The 15032-nt window shown below is 45.5% G+C and overlaps 1 protein-coding gene across 8 annotated transcripts in view; it reads left to right on the plus strand.

Annotated features, from left to right (window-relative positions):
- The window catches only part of Cacna2d4 (calcium voltage-gated channel auxiliary subunit alpha2delta 4), a 106961-nt gene that overhangs the window by 31494 nt on the left and 60435 nt on the right, over positions 1–15032 (plus strand). For all 8 annotated transcript variants that reach the window (XR_013423208.1, XM_078015465.1, XM_078015462.1 and 5 more), the window contains 6 exons: positions 366–452; positions 948–1019; positions 10294–10355; positions 11419–11486; positions 13408–13453; positions 13529–13626. Coding sequence is in view for 7 of the 8 variants with exons in the window: in XM_078015465.1 (XP_077871591.1) it covers positions 366–452; positions 948–1019; positions 10294–10355; positions 11419–11486; positions 13408–13453; positions 13529–13626 (433 nt within the window). In the remaining variant the exon portion in view is untranslated. The remainder of the gene's footprint in view (positions 1–365; positions 453–947; positions 1020–10293; positions 10356–11418; positions 11487–13407; positions 13454–13528; positions 13627–15032) is intronic.

Consider the following 15032-nt stretch of genomic DNA (forward strand, 5'->3'; position numbering starts at 1 on the left):
GTTCAGCTTGGAGACGTCTCGGAGTGACGCGTGCCTGTGAAATCTCTAGGGTTGCCAGGAGGAACACATCTGTGTGGCTCCAGGGAGAGAACTGAGATCAATGGGTAAAAGTTGCAGGGAGACAGATTCCAGCTCCTCAGGAGGAAGAACTTTCTAACAATTAGAGCTGTCCAAGCCGGCTCACAAAGTAGGGAAGGCCTCATCCTGGGACATATTCACCCAGAGGCCATGAGCCCATCTGTGGCAAATGTCGGCAGGGGAAGCTCTACCCTGGGTAGAAGTAGAAGTAAAACTTAAGAAATCGCTGAGATTCTTTGATTTGTTGAGCTAACCTCGTGCTTTCCTTCCTGACCGGCCCACTCCAGTACAGAGAGGGGAAGAAATTGAAACCCAAACCCAACTACAATAGCGTGGATCTGTCTGAAGTGGAGTGGGAAGACAAGGCTGAAATCGTGAGTGGGGACACTGGGGGAGGAGACACTTGTGAGAGGCTATGAGTTTGGGGGTCAGTGTTCCCTGCACACAGAGCAGTTGGGTCCCAGAGTCTTTTCAAGTCCAAGACGGAGGCAATTCCCATAAGGGGCACTTCCTTGAACTCTGAAAACATAACACTGTCTTCCTGAGTGACACGGATTAGGGAGGTGGAGCAAAAGCATATCTGTCAGCGACCGAGTTTGTTTTGGCCTGGCTTTTGGTCTCATCCCAGAGGAAATTATGTCTCAGCAGCATGACACCGGTGTCCCCCAGTGCCTCCATTGGCTTCAGAGCATTGCCTTGGTGCCCACTCAGAGTGACAAGCTTAAGGACTCCCAGAATCGGGTCTGTCTTCCCCGCTGGTATTCTGCTCAGAGGACACCTGGAAGAAGCCAGTGTCCTAGGGGATCCCCTGTTGTCCGATCACCCCACTGTGTGCCAAGGAACTGACGCCATTGTCTTTCCTCTCCAAGCTGAGAACGGCCATGATCAATAGGGAGACAGGTTCTTTCACCATGGACGTGAAGGCTCCGCTGGACAAAGGGGTAAGTAAGGAGCTGGAGACGGAGCCGGGAAGGGCGGGCAAGGAGGGTGGCTTCTTGGCATTTCACTGAGGTTTGCCTTGGACTTAGCTTAATTAGATCTTGGGAAGTGGGTGCTCTCTGCAGCCTGGAGGACTTGCTCAGGGGCCCATCCAAAACCCGCAGCCCCATGGGCGCACGCCTGGCCAAGGCCTGCACTGCTGCTCGCACCCACACTTGGCTCTTTGGAAGCTGCCGAGTGGGGTGGGTTAGTCCCAGTCACAGCTCTTCTTCCTCCGCAGGCTGCCCGCTATTGGGCCCCTTGGTTGTTTATAACAGAAAGGGAAATGTGACAGTCCATTTTGCAAATTGTCAGCAGCTCTGCTGCAACACATTTTGTGGGAAGAGGTTGAAAATCCTCCATATTTCTTGTAGCTGATTTCCACCGACTCTCACCACGGAGAATCAAGGACCGGTACCTTCATTGGTACCATTATCGTTTTTACAGACTGCACATCATCTAGAAAAGACCACTTCATTTTCTCATATAGAAGGTTCCGAAGCATCCACTGAATTCTCATTGTCCCTTGACATATTTACAAATGTCACCTCCTCCCACACAGCCACCCCCACCTCCTCCTCCTGCTGCCCATCTGCCTCAGCTGAGAGAACACAGCATCTGTCTGCAACAATTAGACCCAAGTTCTTCCACAAACGCAGACCTCCGTGGAGGCCAAACAAGAAAGCATTGGGAAGGGCAAGAACTTCAAGTGTCCCTTTTAGGTCATGCGCTGATTTTCACTGGGAATATTTGATTTCTGTGACATCTGTCTGGATTTTTACAAGCTCTGAGCTGAGAAGGGCCTCCTTCCAGCAGACAAGACCGTATCCCTGATATCAGGCTACCTGTGAGAGCTGTCCCCCAAGACGTTGAGGTTTCTTTCATGCACCCTCATCCTTATCCCAGACTCCCCCTCCATGCACCGGGCTCTCACTTAGCTCAGGCCTGCCAGAGTATCTCACCAATAATGAAACTTTCAATATGCACATGGCCCAAGGCAACTTAAAGAGAGACTTGAGTCTGGCTATGCTATACCCAGCCTACATCGATTTTTGCAATGGGTATAGAGCTGCCAAACACTTCTCCAAGACACCAAGGCAGAGGCCTAACCAGACCCAGCAGTCCAACTTCTCCTGAAACCACTGCTCCATCCCTTTGAAATTTGTTCACTGCTACTAATAAACCATCCAGGCTACATATTTGCAATTTAACCATCTTCATGACATATGGATACTTTGACATAAAGTAGGATGACTGCGATGACAAGGACGATGATGGATATTTCATAGCATGTAGACGTGTGTGTCTTGCTACTCTACTACTGTGACTACTAATGGTGAACCACATTTATTAGGAACTGGACTGAGCGCTCATTTAATACGATCCTAGGAGGCCAAAAACTTGCCTGGGGTCACCTACATGATAAATTGAAAATTCTAGAACCCACTCCCAAACCACTGCTGCAGAGGGCCTTTCTGAAGGACTGGCCTGAGTTCTCAACTCTCCAGCCTTAAAGGTTTCCCCATAGCCTCTTTGGAATTAGCATTTCTCTTTCATCTTTAAAATCCACTGTCCTAGGGCCTGGGCTGTGACTCAGTGGAAGAGCACTCACCTGCTATGTGAGAGTCCAGGGTCAATTCCCAATGCTGAAGCAAGACAATTCATTGTCCCGTCTCCCTCTGCCCCATCAGATCTCTCTCAGTTCTCTTTAACATTTTCTCTCTTCACTTCACCCCCGGAAGCTCCCGAGCCTACACTGTGTGGGGGACATTTTGCTGGTATGTGGCCAGCACAGTGGCAGCCAGCCTTTGACTACTCTGATCTATTATGATGCCACTTTTCCCGGGTATTGCTACATTGTGTTCACCACCAACTGCTTTGTCTCCCCCACATCTTCTCTAACAGTCAGCAGACAGTGTCATTATTTTCTTGCTGCTAGTCAATCCCAGCCCTCTCTCCCAGCTCCGTGGTGTGTCTCAATTTACAAGCTTGTTCCTCCATAGAAACAATCTTCAGGTCCAGGTCTCAGCCAAGAAAAGCTTTCTTAAAGCATTGGGGGAATATCTATTATGACTCAAGCCACATCCTGGCACGTGGTCACTGGCTCTGTTGTTTTCTCCTTCAGACTTTATAAACATCCTTACATCCCACAGATCAATTCAGACCTTTCCCCATCTGCAGATGTGCAGCCACAGTGGCATCCCCAAGAACAGTAGTAGAAACCACAGCGTGATGGAGAGCAGGACTTGCAAACTTAAAAACCTGCAGGGACAAATAGGTCAGGTTAAGAAATGTGAATGAGAGAAGCACAGAGGTTTCAGGGCTCGGGTGCTGGGGCTAGGGCAAACTGGAGAGATACGTGCTGTCTAAAGGACATAGTCAAAAATGGAATTTGAAATATGTCCAGCTAATTCCAAAAATATTAAAAGCACAGCCTGGGCCAAGATCCAGGATATCAAACTTGTCAGGGGTCCAGCTTCAGCCTGTTCTCCTTTTTCTCCAAAATGTAGACCAATAACAGGTGTCATACCTTTGACCTATCAGCAGCATCCTGGCCAGGTATCCTTAGACATGTTTAAAAGAATAATCCAGAAAAGCAAAAGTATCCAAGCGCATCTAACCTAGTGCACATAACCTAGGAGTCTTTTAGTCATTGCACAGTGTCGATCATTTGGAACAAACAATTAGCAATGAGGGAAGGAGAGAGGCAGGCATAATGTTCTTTGCTAGCCCTTGGGTTCTTCCAAATTCGTGACCCTGTTGACCTGGGTGCCCACGTGTGTACACACACATAACAAGGCAGCAGCAGGCACTTTTAGATCAGAGCAAACTGCACAGTGCTGGTGGACTGTACCTGCAATCAGTATGTGTAACAGCTGCCACTTGGCCTCTGTCCCCAAGTCTCATGCAGACTTCACTTTGGCCAACCCCAAACTTTGAGCCATGCAGGGAATTCAGTTTGGAGAAATGTAGCTCCAGCTCAGCTATTTGACACAGTACAAATTCTCTACAAGAACCAAATGGAAACTTTTTCTTTTAACATTAGACCTGTTGTTTGTATATTTAAGATGTACAAATAACGCCTCAATAGACATGAATAGCAAAGAGATTACTACAGTCAAGCATGATGACTGTGCCCAACATCTCATATATAGCTACCTTTCCTTTTTATCAGCTTTTCCTATGGAAAGGATACCTAAACTCTACCCTCCTGGATAATCACTAGGGTATTGTTTTAGTCAGCTTTTTCACTGCTGTGACTAAAAGATTGGACCAGAATAATAGTAGAGGAGGAAAAGTTTATCTGGAGGCTCACGGTTTCAGAGTTCTCACTGTAGAGATAGCCAGCTCCCCCCCTTGGGGGCTCCAGGTGAGGCAGATCATCATGGAAAAAGAGTGTTGCAGAGGGAAGCAGCTCACATAATGATCAGAGAGCAGAGACCTCCACTGGCCAGATACAAAAGGTATACCCCAAAGCCACGCCTCCAATGACCCACCTCCTCCCGCCACACCCTACCCACCTTCAGTTAACGCTCAGATAATCCCATCAGGATTAACATTTCTCATAACCCAATCATCTCTTCCTCTAAACCTTCTTGCATTCATTGTCTCATACATGATCTTTTGGGGGATACTGTATATCCAAACCATAATAAGTATAATATTAACTATAGATCTATAGACTTATTCATCCTTCCAAACTTCTACTTTGTGGCTTTTTTTTTTTTTTTTTTTTTTTGGTACCAGAGATTGAACTCAAAGACAATTAACTACTGAGCCACATCTCCAGCCCTTTTTTGTATTTTATTTAGAGACAGGGTCTCACTGAGTTGTTTAGGGCCTCACTAAGTTGCTGAGGCTGGCTTTGAACTTGCGGTCCTCCTACTTCAGCCTCCCAAACTACTGGGATTACAGGCATGTGCCACTTTGTAGCTTTTGACCTACATCTCCTTATTTTCTACCCACCCATCCCTCAGCTTCTAGTAACCACTCTTTTACTCTGTTTCTGTGTATCTGACTGTTTGTTATAGGATTCCACATGATTCCATTGAGATCATGCAATATTTTATTTGTCTTTCTGTGTCCAGCTTATTTCACTCAGCATAATACCCTCTAGTTTGTTCCGTGTCATTGCAAATGGCAGGATATCCTTCTTAAAGGCTGAATAATATTCCATTATATATGTAAGAATACACATTCTCACAATTTCTTTATCCATTCATCCATCGACAGGCACTTTGGTTGTTTGCATATGTTGGCTGTGGTGAATAATAGAGCAGTGAAAACGAGTTTTCAGATAATTTTGCAAGGTGCTGGTTTCTTTTGCACATATATCCAGCAAAGGGTTTGCAAGGTCATATGGTAGTTCTATTTTTTTTTCTTTTAGGAACCTCAATGCTGTTTTCCACAGTGACTACGCCAGTGTACATTCCTACCAACAGTGCTCAAAGGTTCTTTTTTTCCCACATCCTCACCAACACTTGTCATTTCTTGTCTTCTTTGATAAAAGGCCATCCCAGTCAGGCACAGTGGCACATACCTGTAATCCCAGCAGCTTTGGAGGGCTGAGGCAGGAGGATCGAGAGTTCAAAGCCAGCCTCAGCAATGGCGAGGCATTAAGCAACTCAGTGAGACCCTGTCTCTAAATAAAATAAAAAATAGGGGCAGGGATGTGGCTCAGTGATCGAGTGCCCCTGAATTCAATCCTCAGTACCCACCCCACAAAATTCAACCCAATAAGTGTGAGATGACAGTTCTGTGATTTGCATTTCCCTGATGATTAGTGATGGTGAGCACCTTTTCCTATGCGTATTGGCATTTTCATGTCTTCTTTTGATAAATATCTGTTCAGGTCCTTGGCCTATTTTTAAATTGGGTTATTTGGCCTTTTGTTATTGAATTGTGTGAATTCTTTACATATTTCCCCCTTATCAAATATCTGGCTTGCAAACACTCTCTCTAATCCGTGGGTTACCTCTTCATTTGTTGATGGTTTCCTTGGAGGTGCAGAAGCCTTTTAGTTGGATGTAGTACACTTGTTTATGTTTGCTTTTGTGGCTTGTGCTTCCAGATGGAAGTTTTAAAATCACAAAATACCACCATCAAAATGAAATTTTACTAAATGGGCTTACCAGCAGAGTGGGAGGGAAAGGACAGTCAACTTGGATATGGATTAATTGAAATTTCTCAGTTTGAAGAACAGGAGGGAAATTGAAAGAAAAGAAGAAAGGAAACGAGGGAAGACACTTAGTGGCCATGGGACAATAAAAGTGATATATGTTCCTGTTGTCCCAGAAGGAAAAGAGACAGATGGAGCAGAAAACAGAACTTGAAAAACAAATACCCAAAAATGTCCTAAATTTGGTGAAAATATCAACCTATGGATCCAATAGTATCCACAAACCCTATGCAGGAGAAAAAGAAAAAGAAAACTATATCTGGGCACATCATAGTCCAGCTATGGAAAATCAAAGCTAAGAGACAATTTTCAAAGAAGCTACAAGGGAAAAAAAGATGCATCCTATAGAAGAAACAATAATAATGATGCCAACTTCTCATTCAGAAACAATGAAATACACCTTTAAACTGCTGGAAGGGAAAATATTCTGCCAATCCAAATTTCTATATGTAGAGAATAGAATCTCCAAAAATAAGGTGAAATAAAGACCTTTTCAGATAAAGGAAACAGAGGCTTCATCACTATGAGACCTGTACTACAAGAAATCCCTAAGGATATTCCTCAGGCTGAAGAAAAATGAAACCAAATGTAAACTGAGACCTACAGAAGAGAATGAACCACCCTGGAAAGGGCAAATAATGTAGCTTAATATAAGGCTATCTGTTATTTATTCTCTTAATTTCTCAAAAAGCCAATTGACTATTAAAAGAAAATAATGGAATAATACACATGGAAATGTATACAGTGTGGTCACCCCAACAAAGTAAGGTTAATCTGACATAGAAAAAACTAACCAAGCAATGTCATTCATCACATTGACGGAATAAAGGAGAAAAGTCATAGGATCATCTCAATAGATAACAAAAGAACACTTAACAAAATTCAGTTGGGAACAAAAAGAAATTTCCTCAATCTGATAAAAAGCACCTATGAAAAACCTAAAGCTAACTTTAATGATGAAATGCTGAATACCTTCTCCCTAAAACTGAGAGCCCAGCAAGGATATCTGCTTGCCTCTTCCATTCAACATTGTCCCATAGATCCAAGCCTGTGAAATGAGCAAGAAAACAAAATAAATGCAAACACTAGAAAAAAAGTAAAATTATCCTCATTAACAGACAAGATTATTGTGTACCTAGAAAATCTCAATAATCTACAAAATGACTTCTACAACTGGTAGATAACTTTAGGATGTTTACAGGGCACAAGGCCAACATTATAAAAATCTATTTTATTTTTATAGTTAGCAGTAAATAATTAAAATTAAATTATTTTTAAGTTCTAGTAGCATCAAATAGTATAAAATACTTTGGGATAAATGTAAAAAGAAAGTTTATAATATCCTACCTCTACACTGAAAACTACCAAACATTGCTGAAAGAATATCAAGTAAAAGTTAGATAAATAGAAAACTATAACCTTGTTTATGAGTTGTAAGATCAAAATTGTTAAGAGAGATGTTTGTTTTTCCCAAATTGGCCTACAGATTCAACATAATCCCAATCAAAATTTTACCAGACTTCTAGAAATAGACAAGGTGATTCTAAAATTGATGTGATAAAATGCAAAAGATCTAGAATAGCCAAACTATCTTGAGATAAAACAACAAATTTTAATGATTCATACAACCTAGCTTCAGAAATTACTATAAATTTCTGATGCTACAGTTGCCAAACAGGGTAGTATTGACAAAAGAATGGATGAATGGATCAATGGAGAATCCAGAAATAGTGCCACATACATACTGTAAATTAATTTTCAATAAAAACACTTTGGCAAATCAATAGAGAAAGGAATGTCTTTTCAACAAATGTTGTTACTACAACTGAATAAATGGGATAATTTTTGTGTGAGGTCTGAGATATAGCTTATAGTATAGTGTATACTAAGCTATATCTCAGACCTCACACAAAAGTTAATTTAAGATGAAGTCTAGTCCTCAATGTCAAAGCTAAGACTATAAAGCTTTTAACAAGAAAATGTTTTTTTTAAAAAAGGTCTTCTCAACATGATAGTATGCAGATGTCTTAGGCAAAAATACTAGAAAATCAAATTGGATAAACTGCACTTCATCAAAGCAAAAAGTTCTGCTCATCAAAAGACAATCATATGGGGCCTGGGGTTGTAGCTCAGTGGTAGAGAACTCGCCTAGAGCACATGAGACACTGGATTCCATCCTTGGCACCACATAAAAATAAAATAAAGGTTATTATATCCACCTACAACTAAAAACCAAATATTTAAAAAAAGATAACCATAAGAAATTCAAAAAACAAGCATAGATCGTATCTACAATATGTAAATAATTCCTACCAAGCAATAACAAGAAGACTCACAATGCAGTAAAAAAAAAAAAAAATTGTCAAAGTAATTGAGTAGACACATCAAAAAGGAAGATATACACATGACCAATAATCACTTAAAAAGATGCTTAACAGTATAAGCCATCAGAGAAATGTTAATTAAAACTTCAAGATTCTATTTCATACCCTCCATAATGGCTAAGTTTTTTTTTTTTAAATAAAAAAGAAGGATGCCAGGTGTGGTGTGGTACACGCCTGTAATCCCCGCAGCTCGGGAGGCTGAGGTAGGAGGATCATGAGTTCAAAGCCATCTTCAGCAACTGCAAGGTGCTAAGCAACTCAGTGAGACCCTGTGGCTAAATAAAATATAAAATAGGGCTGGGAATGTGGCTCAGTGGTTGAGTGCCCCTGAGTTCAGTCTCCGCTACCCACCCCACTCTCCCCGCAAAAAAGAAGGAAAAATTTAAAAAGTGATCTCCAATTCCAACATTCAAGTCAGCCCACCTCGGAGCACAGAGCTCCTGAGCCCATCATCACCTGTGCTGGTTCCTGATTTCCCAGGACATCCCTGTGACTGCTCTGTTGAAGGGACCCTAAGGGAGGAGCACTCTGATACAGAGGAGGCAAAGGGACTCTCTGGTCAGTGAGTCCAGGATTAGAGAACCACTCCTCTGGTTTGGTATAAAGCCAGTTTCCTACCAAAGCAAACCTTTTTTTTTTTTTTTTTTTTTTTTTTTGGTGTCCGTCTTCTTCTACATTCCTTCCAACATCTCACTCCAATTTCCAAAGTGAAAGAAGAAAAGTCAGGAGTGAAAAGAATAGAACAGATCCTGAGCCATCTGCAGAATGCAGCTTTCCCAATGACATAAACCTCTGTCCATGGGCAGGACAATCCACGGAGCTCCAGAGCCTAGCAGGCAACTTCACAGCAACCTCACACAAGAGATATGAACATGAGTCATGATTTATAAATGAGAACACTGATGCTTTGAGCAATGAAGTGATTTTCCCAGGAACACACAGCTTGGCCAAGCTGGGCTCAGATCCAGATTTGTCTCAGCCCAGCCCGTGCCCTTGGCCACTGTATGCACACGACCTGATGGTACAAACTAAACTGCAACCTAGAACACAGCAGCTTAGCAGGAAAGAGAAGTTGGAAAGAGGATGATGTGGCCTGGGACCGGGGAGGCACAGTGGGGAGGGGTGGGTGTCCCCCTTCTTTCCTCCATGGTTATATAGTGAGAGAAGGAGGGTCGTAAGCGGACTGTCTATTTATGAGCTCCAGAAGTTTTCTGCGTGGACAGCCAGCTCCTCTCTGATCCCGTAGGAACCCCAGAGTCACCATCTGTCTGCATTGCCCAATATGGCAGCCAATAGCCAGACTGGACTTCTAAATTTAAACCTGTGTTAATTAAGGTTAACTAAAATTGGAGTGTTCCGCTCGACAGTTGCACATTTCAAGCGCTCCATAGCCACAGGCAGCTGTGATGGACGGGGCAGGTCCAGGTCCACACCTTGGTCCTTAAAGCCAGGCACCCCCCTCCACAAGAGGCTGCAAACTGCTGGACCCTGAGATGATTCTGCTGGTGGATGTCAACATGATGGGGCGTGTGGTGGTTGTCAGGGAAGCAGTATGGGGAGTAAGGGGCGTGTACAGAGGTGACTCAAACCCCAAGGGTGTCAGGCAAGGGGCTAAGTGGTCCCAGAGGCCACTCTCCTCTCCAGCAAGCACCTTCTCCTTTCTGCTCTTTTCAGAAGCGAGTTCTTTTCCTAACCAATGACTACTTCTTCACAGACATCAGTGACACGCCTTTCAGGTGAGGGACCCCCTGCCTTATTAGCAGGGGTGGAGGTGGGGTGGGCAGGGTGGAACATGAATACCAACAGCTCAGGGTAGAACTTCCAGAGGGATGGGTTTTCTCATATTGAGTTGGCAGTTTTGTGGTAATAGCAAAAGACCCAGGTCAGCATTCAGGGAAAGGTCTAGACCTGCTTTGCCCTTGTAGCCAAGTGTGCTGGTTCTGCACTCCAATTCCTGGTTTGAATCCTGACTCCATCACTTATAAGCTGTGTGACCTTAATCATCTTATTTAACCTCTCTGTGTCTTAGATTGCTCATCTGTGACATGAGGGTAATAATAATAGCTACTTCTTGGCAGTGTTGTGAGGATGAAATGACATGATCTACTTAGAAGATCAAAGCAGTAACTTCTTGTAAGATGAAAGGATCTATTTGAAATATCTCCTAGGTTCCCTCCCACTGTACAAATATTTGACTCCAAGCATTATACAAATTGGTAAACAAATGATCCTTATCTCTGAATTGCTTCCTTTCCCAATAAATTCCTGTCACCATGCCCTGACTGCAGAATTTTAGAATATTAGAATACCCAAGGAATTTTGCAAAATGGCCAATGCTCAAGCCTCTTGTAATGTAATCAAAATTTCTAGGGTGGATCCCAGTCATTATGTCTTTTAAAGCTCCCAAGATTCAGATCTGACTTCTACCAGGAGAGGTGGGCATGGTAGGACTCACCAGGTGGGAAAGGAGTCTTCTAGTGAGACCTACAGACCTTTCCACATTTCTGGGTCGGGGGAGGAGGGGACTGTGAGGTTCAGAATGTGCCTTGCTTAAAATGGGATCCGAGGGGCTCCTGGTCTGGAACTTCCAGGGCTTTCTCAGGAGGAAAGCCCAATTTAAAAGTAGTGGTGCTGTCTCAGTTCTAGAGGGGACAACTTGGGAGGCCAAGGCTGAAGAAGGGGGTTTGACTGGCATGCTCCTTGTTGGGGCGAAAAGCTCCTAACCTGAGCTAAGAACCAGTGGGTGCAGTGGGACGTTGTCGGGCACATGCTTCTGTGTGTCTTCTCTTCTCTCTGCAGCTTGGGAGTGGTGCTGTCTCAGGGCCACGGGGAATATGTCCTCCTGGGGAACACATCTGTGGAAGAAGGTGAGTCAGGTCAAGGACCAATGGACAGGAAAGTGGGAAAAATGGACTCTCCCAGGGTGGAGCCTGTTTGACCACCTCCCCATCCTCCTGCTTGAGAGCAGCCCCTAGGGGTAGTGCCACCAGGTAGGGAGGACATGTGTGTCCCTGATGCCCAGGGCACACAGGATCTGCCAGTTAGCTGTCAAATGGTCAAAACCAGGCTTACCACCTGTGCATGGTCAGGTCAGGGAGGCCTTGCTGGACCAGAGGAGGAGGAGGAGGCCGCCCAAGGAATGCATTTTACCTGTCAGAAGGGCTGAGTGGGGGGGAGGCAAAGGAGGCTGGGAAGAACGTGGGAGCAAGCTGAGTGTGGTGCTGCTCACCTCTGCCCCCGGCTACAGGGAGGCTGAGACTGGAGGAACCCAACCTGCCCATGACCTGCAGCTGCCTGAGCCCCTTGAGAGAACAAAACCTATATCCTGGGGCAGGGTCTCAGGGAGTCCTGGGAAGGTGTGGCCATGATGCTGTTTAGCACCCACATTCTGTTCTTTCTTCCTGCTGAGCCCTTTAATGCATCCACCGCTTCATCATTCTGCCACCACCCCAGTCATTGTCCCCTCTCCCCAGGACAACCACAGCAGCCTCTAACTCGTCTTCCTGCCTCTTTCTTTCTCTGAACTTCATCCCAAGGGATCTTTCTAGAAATGCCAAATCTGACAGCATCCCTGCTAACCACCTCTGAATTCTCACTCCCCCTGCACCAAGCTCCTAGTTCTTCCTGTGTGCTGCGCTTTCCCCTGGAAGGCTCTCCTCTCTGACCCCACTCTTTACCCCAAGTTTACTTCAGATGACACTTTTCTAGGGGATACCCTGCCCCTGCCCCTGCCCCAGCCTGGGTGAGGTTTCTGCTCTGTGCTTACCTGGAGCTCTGCGATGTTGGAAAGCCCTCCTTGTCTGTCTTCCACAGTCCCCCAGCCATCAAGCTCCCCAGCCTTCACTGTGCCTTCTTCTTCCCTAGGCTCATCTTCCTCTACCTAGATACTCCCAGGTTAGATTGCTCCAGGAGACAGAGAGAGCCGTCCCCCACCCACTTCTGGTCCAGGGGCTTAGAGCCCTGGAGTCAGTTGGGCCTCTGTGAATGAAGGAGTCCCCCTCTCTAAATATTTGTAGCTGGTTTTGGTCTGTGTCCATTCAGTACCCCTTCAAAGGTCTCCCACATGCCCTATTGGCCTTTCTATATTCCTTTCCTAAAATAAAATTTTTTAAAAGTCCTTATTGAGCACCTATTTATGACCAAGCTCTGGCAGGTGTCAGGAGGGCATTTGCTCATTCAAAAGCATGGACTGAGCTCAGGTGCTGAGCTAGGCAAGAGGCTCCTGGGAGCACACAAGACAGACATGGCCCACTTCTGGGCTTCTGTCTGCTGGCCACTGAGCTCGGTCAGTTCCAATGGAGCCAATGAAGGCCAAATCACTGGTTTCAGAATATTAGCGCCTTGGAGGGAGATGCTAAGAGAGACTAGTCATGGCCTCCTCAAGGAGCTGCTGTCTAGGGGAAGCATTAGGACTTGTCTAAAATAACTAAGATTCCACCTGGAGAGGGAAGAGTGATGTGAAAGCTGAAGGAGAAGGAAAAGGTGCCCTCTGGCTGGCCGGGTGGCTCACGAAGACGTGATATTCATCCTGAACCTTGAAAAATAGGTAGGATTCAGACGTGAGGCCATGGGTAGAAAAAGCGTTCCAGGGAGCTGGGCCCACGTGGGCAAAGGCATGCCTGTGCAGACCCAGCCTGTTCCCCTGAGTGAGCCCCTCCTCTGGGCTAAGAATGAGAAAGACCAGAGTACAGTCCTGCCTTCAGAAGCACATGGGCCAGTCCCTTCCACACACTCCGTGTGCACAGCCTGTACAGCGGGCGTCATCCTGAACGTGCACTCTGGTTTCAGGCCTGCACGACCTGCTTCACCCAGATCTGACTGTGGCCAACGACTGGTAAGCAGGGAGCAGAGGATGGGAGGGAAGAGGAGGATTTTATATTGAGGTAACACAGACTCTCCGGGGTTCCAGGATCTACTGCGTCACAGATATTGACCCAGACCACCGGAAGCTCAGCCAGCTGGAGGCCATGGTCCGCTTCCTGACGGGGGAGGATCCAGACCTGGAGTGTGAGTAGGGCCTGCCCGTGCCCATGGAGGTCAGCAGGCCTCTGGGATCCCACAGCTCAGGGCTGAAGGGAAGGGAGGGAATGAAGGGGGAAAGGAGGCTGTCACTCGGCCCTATCCCTGAGCACAAAGAAAGGGGCACAACCATCTTAACCATAGGGCCAAGCTCTGGGGACTGTGGTGACGTCAGGATATCCCCATGTCATGGGCTGGGGTCCTTTTAAGCCTCTATCAATTGAACATTGTTAAGGGCACTCCCCACCTGACAGATCTGTCCCCACTGCCACCTAACGGTGAGCCCCAGCAAGTGAAGTGCTCAGCTCTGTAGAGGAGAACCTTTGGCCAGTTGGTGCAGAAAGCCCGTGGCCCACAGGTGTTTTCTAAGCCTCTAAGTCTGAGGACCAACCTGAAGTTCCCCTGCACAAAGGCAGCTGGAGAGCTCACTGGGCCACACTTTCAGCAGGCTCTTCCGTCCTCTTGCCTGGTCATCCTGCTACCTAGGCGTCCTCCCCATCTGCCTCTCAAGCCAGCCCACCAGGTTTCTCATTTGCCCATTCACTCATTCTATCAAAGATATCTGAATGGAGCCTGCACCTCGTGTCAGGCTCCGAGGGAGGCCTTAAAGTTACAGAGACAACCCAGGCAAGGCCACTGCTGTCACAGAGCTTAATCTAGTGGCAAAACCAGACATTAATCTACTAGGCACATACAAGTAGATGTAAGTTGTTGGAATCATGATAAGCACCTTGAATAGGGTATTGCATGGAGAGAAACAGGGCCTGTTTGAATGGACAGGCAAGGCAGACCACCTTGTCAGGCAGTGTCACTTAGGCTAAGGATGAAAAAGAGCCCCTGAGTATCTTAGTAGAAGCTCCTTTGGGGGTAACAAAAATATATGAAACTACATAGAGATGGTGCTTGTACAACATTGTGGACGTACTGAACACCACTGGATCACTCACTACCAATTGGTTAGTTTTGCACTATGTGAATTTCATGTCAATAAAAATAACATTTTAAAAGAGAGGAAAAGAAAGAGCAGCCCATGCAGAGTCAGACCAAGGGAACAAAATATGCAGAGGTGCTTAGACAGGAAAGAGCTTGGCAAGGTCAAGTTCACGGACTGATAAAAGCCAAGGTGTCCTGCCAGTCAAGGAGCAGATGGAGGATGGGGGTGGGAGGGGGCAGGGGGCAGATCCCAACCTGGTGTCATTGAGAGAGTCTCCTAACTTCACAGAATGTCCGTATTAGAAAGAACCTTCGACATTATTCTGTTCTGCTAACATCTGTTTTGGAGATGAAGACTAGAAAGCTGAAAGAGGTGATTTCACTTCCTCAAACTCATGTGGTGGTTTTATGCATCCCAGATGCATGTTCACGAGGTGCATCTTGCTCCCTGAACTTTAGAA

The sequence above is a fragment of the Ictidomys tridecemlineatus genome, chromosome 6 (assembly GCF_052094955.1).
Source record: "Ictidomys tridecemlineatus isolate mIctTri1 chromosome 6, mIctTri1.hap1, whole genome shotgun sequence".
NCBI classification, from domain to species: Eukaryota; Metazoa; Chordata; class Mammalia; order Rodentia; family Sciuridae; genus Ictidomys; species Ictidomys tridecemlineatus.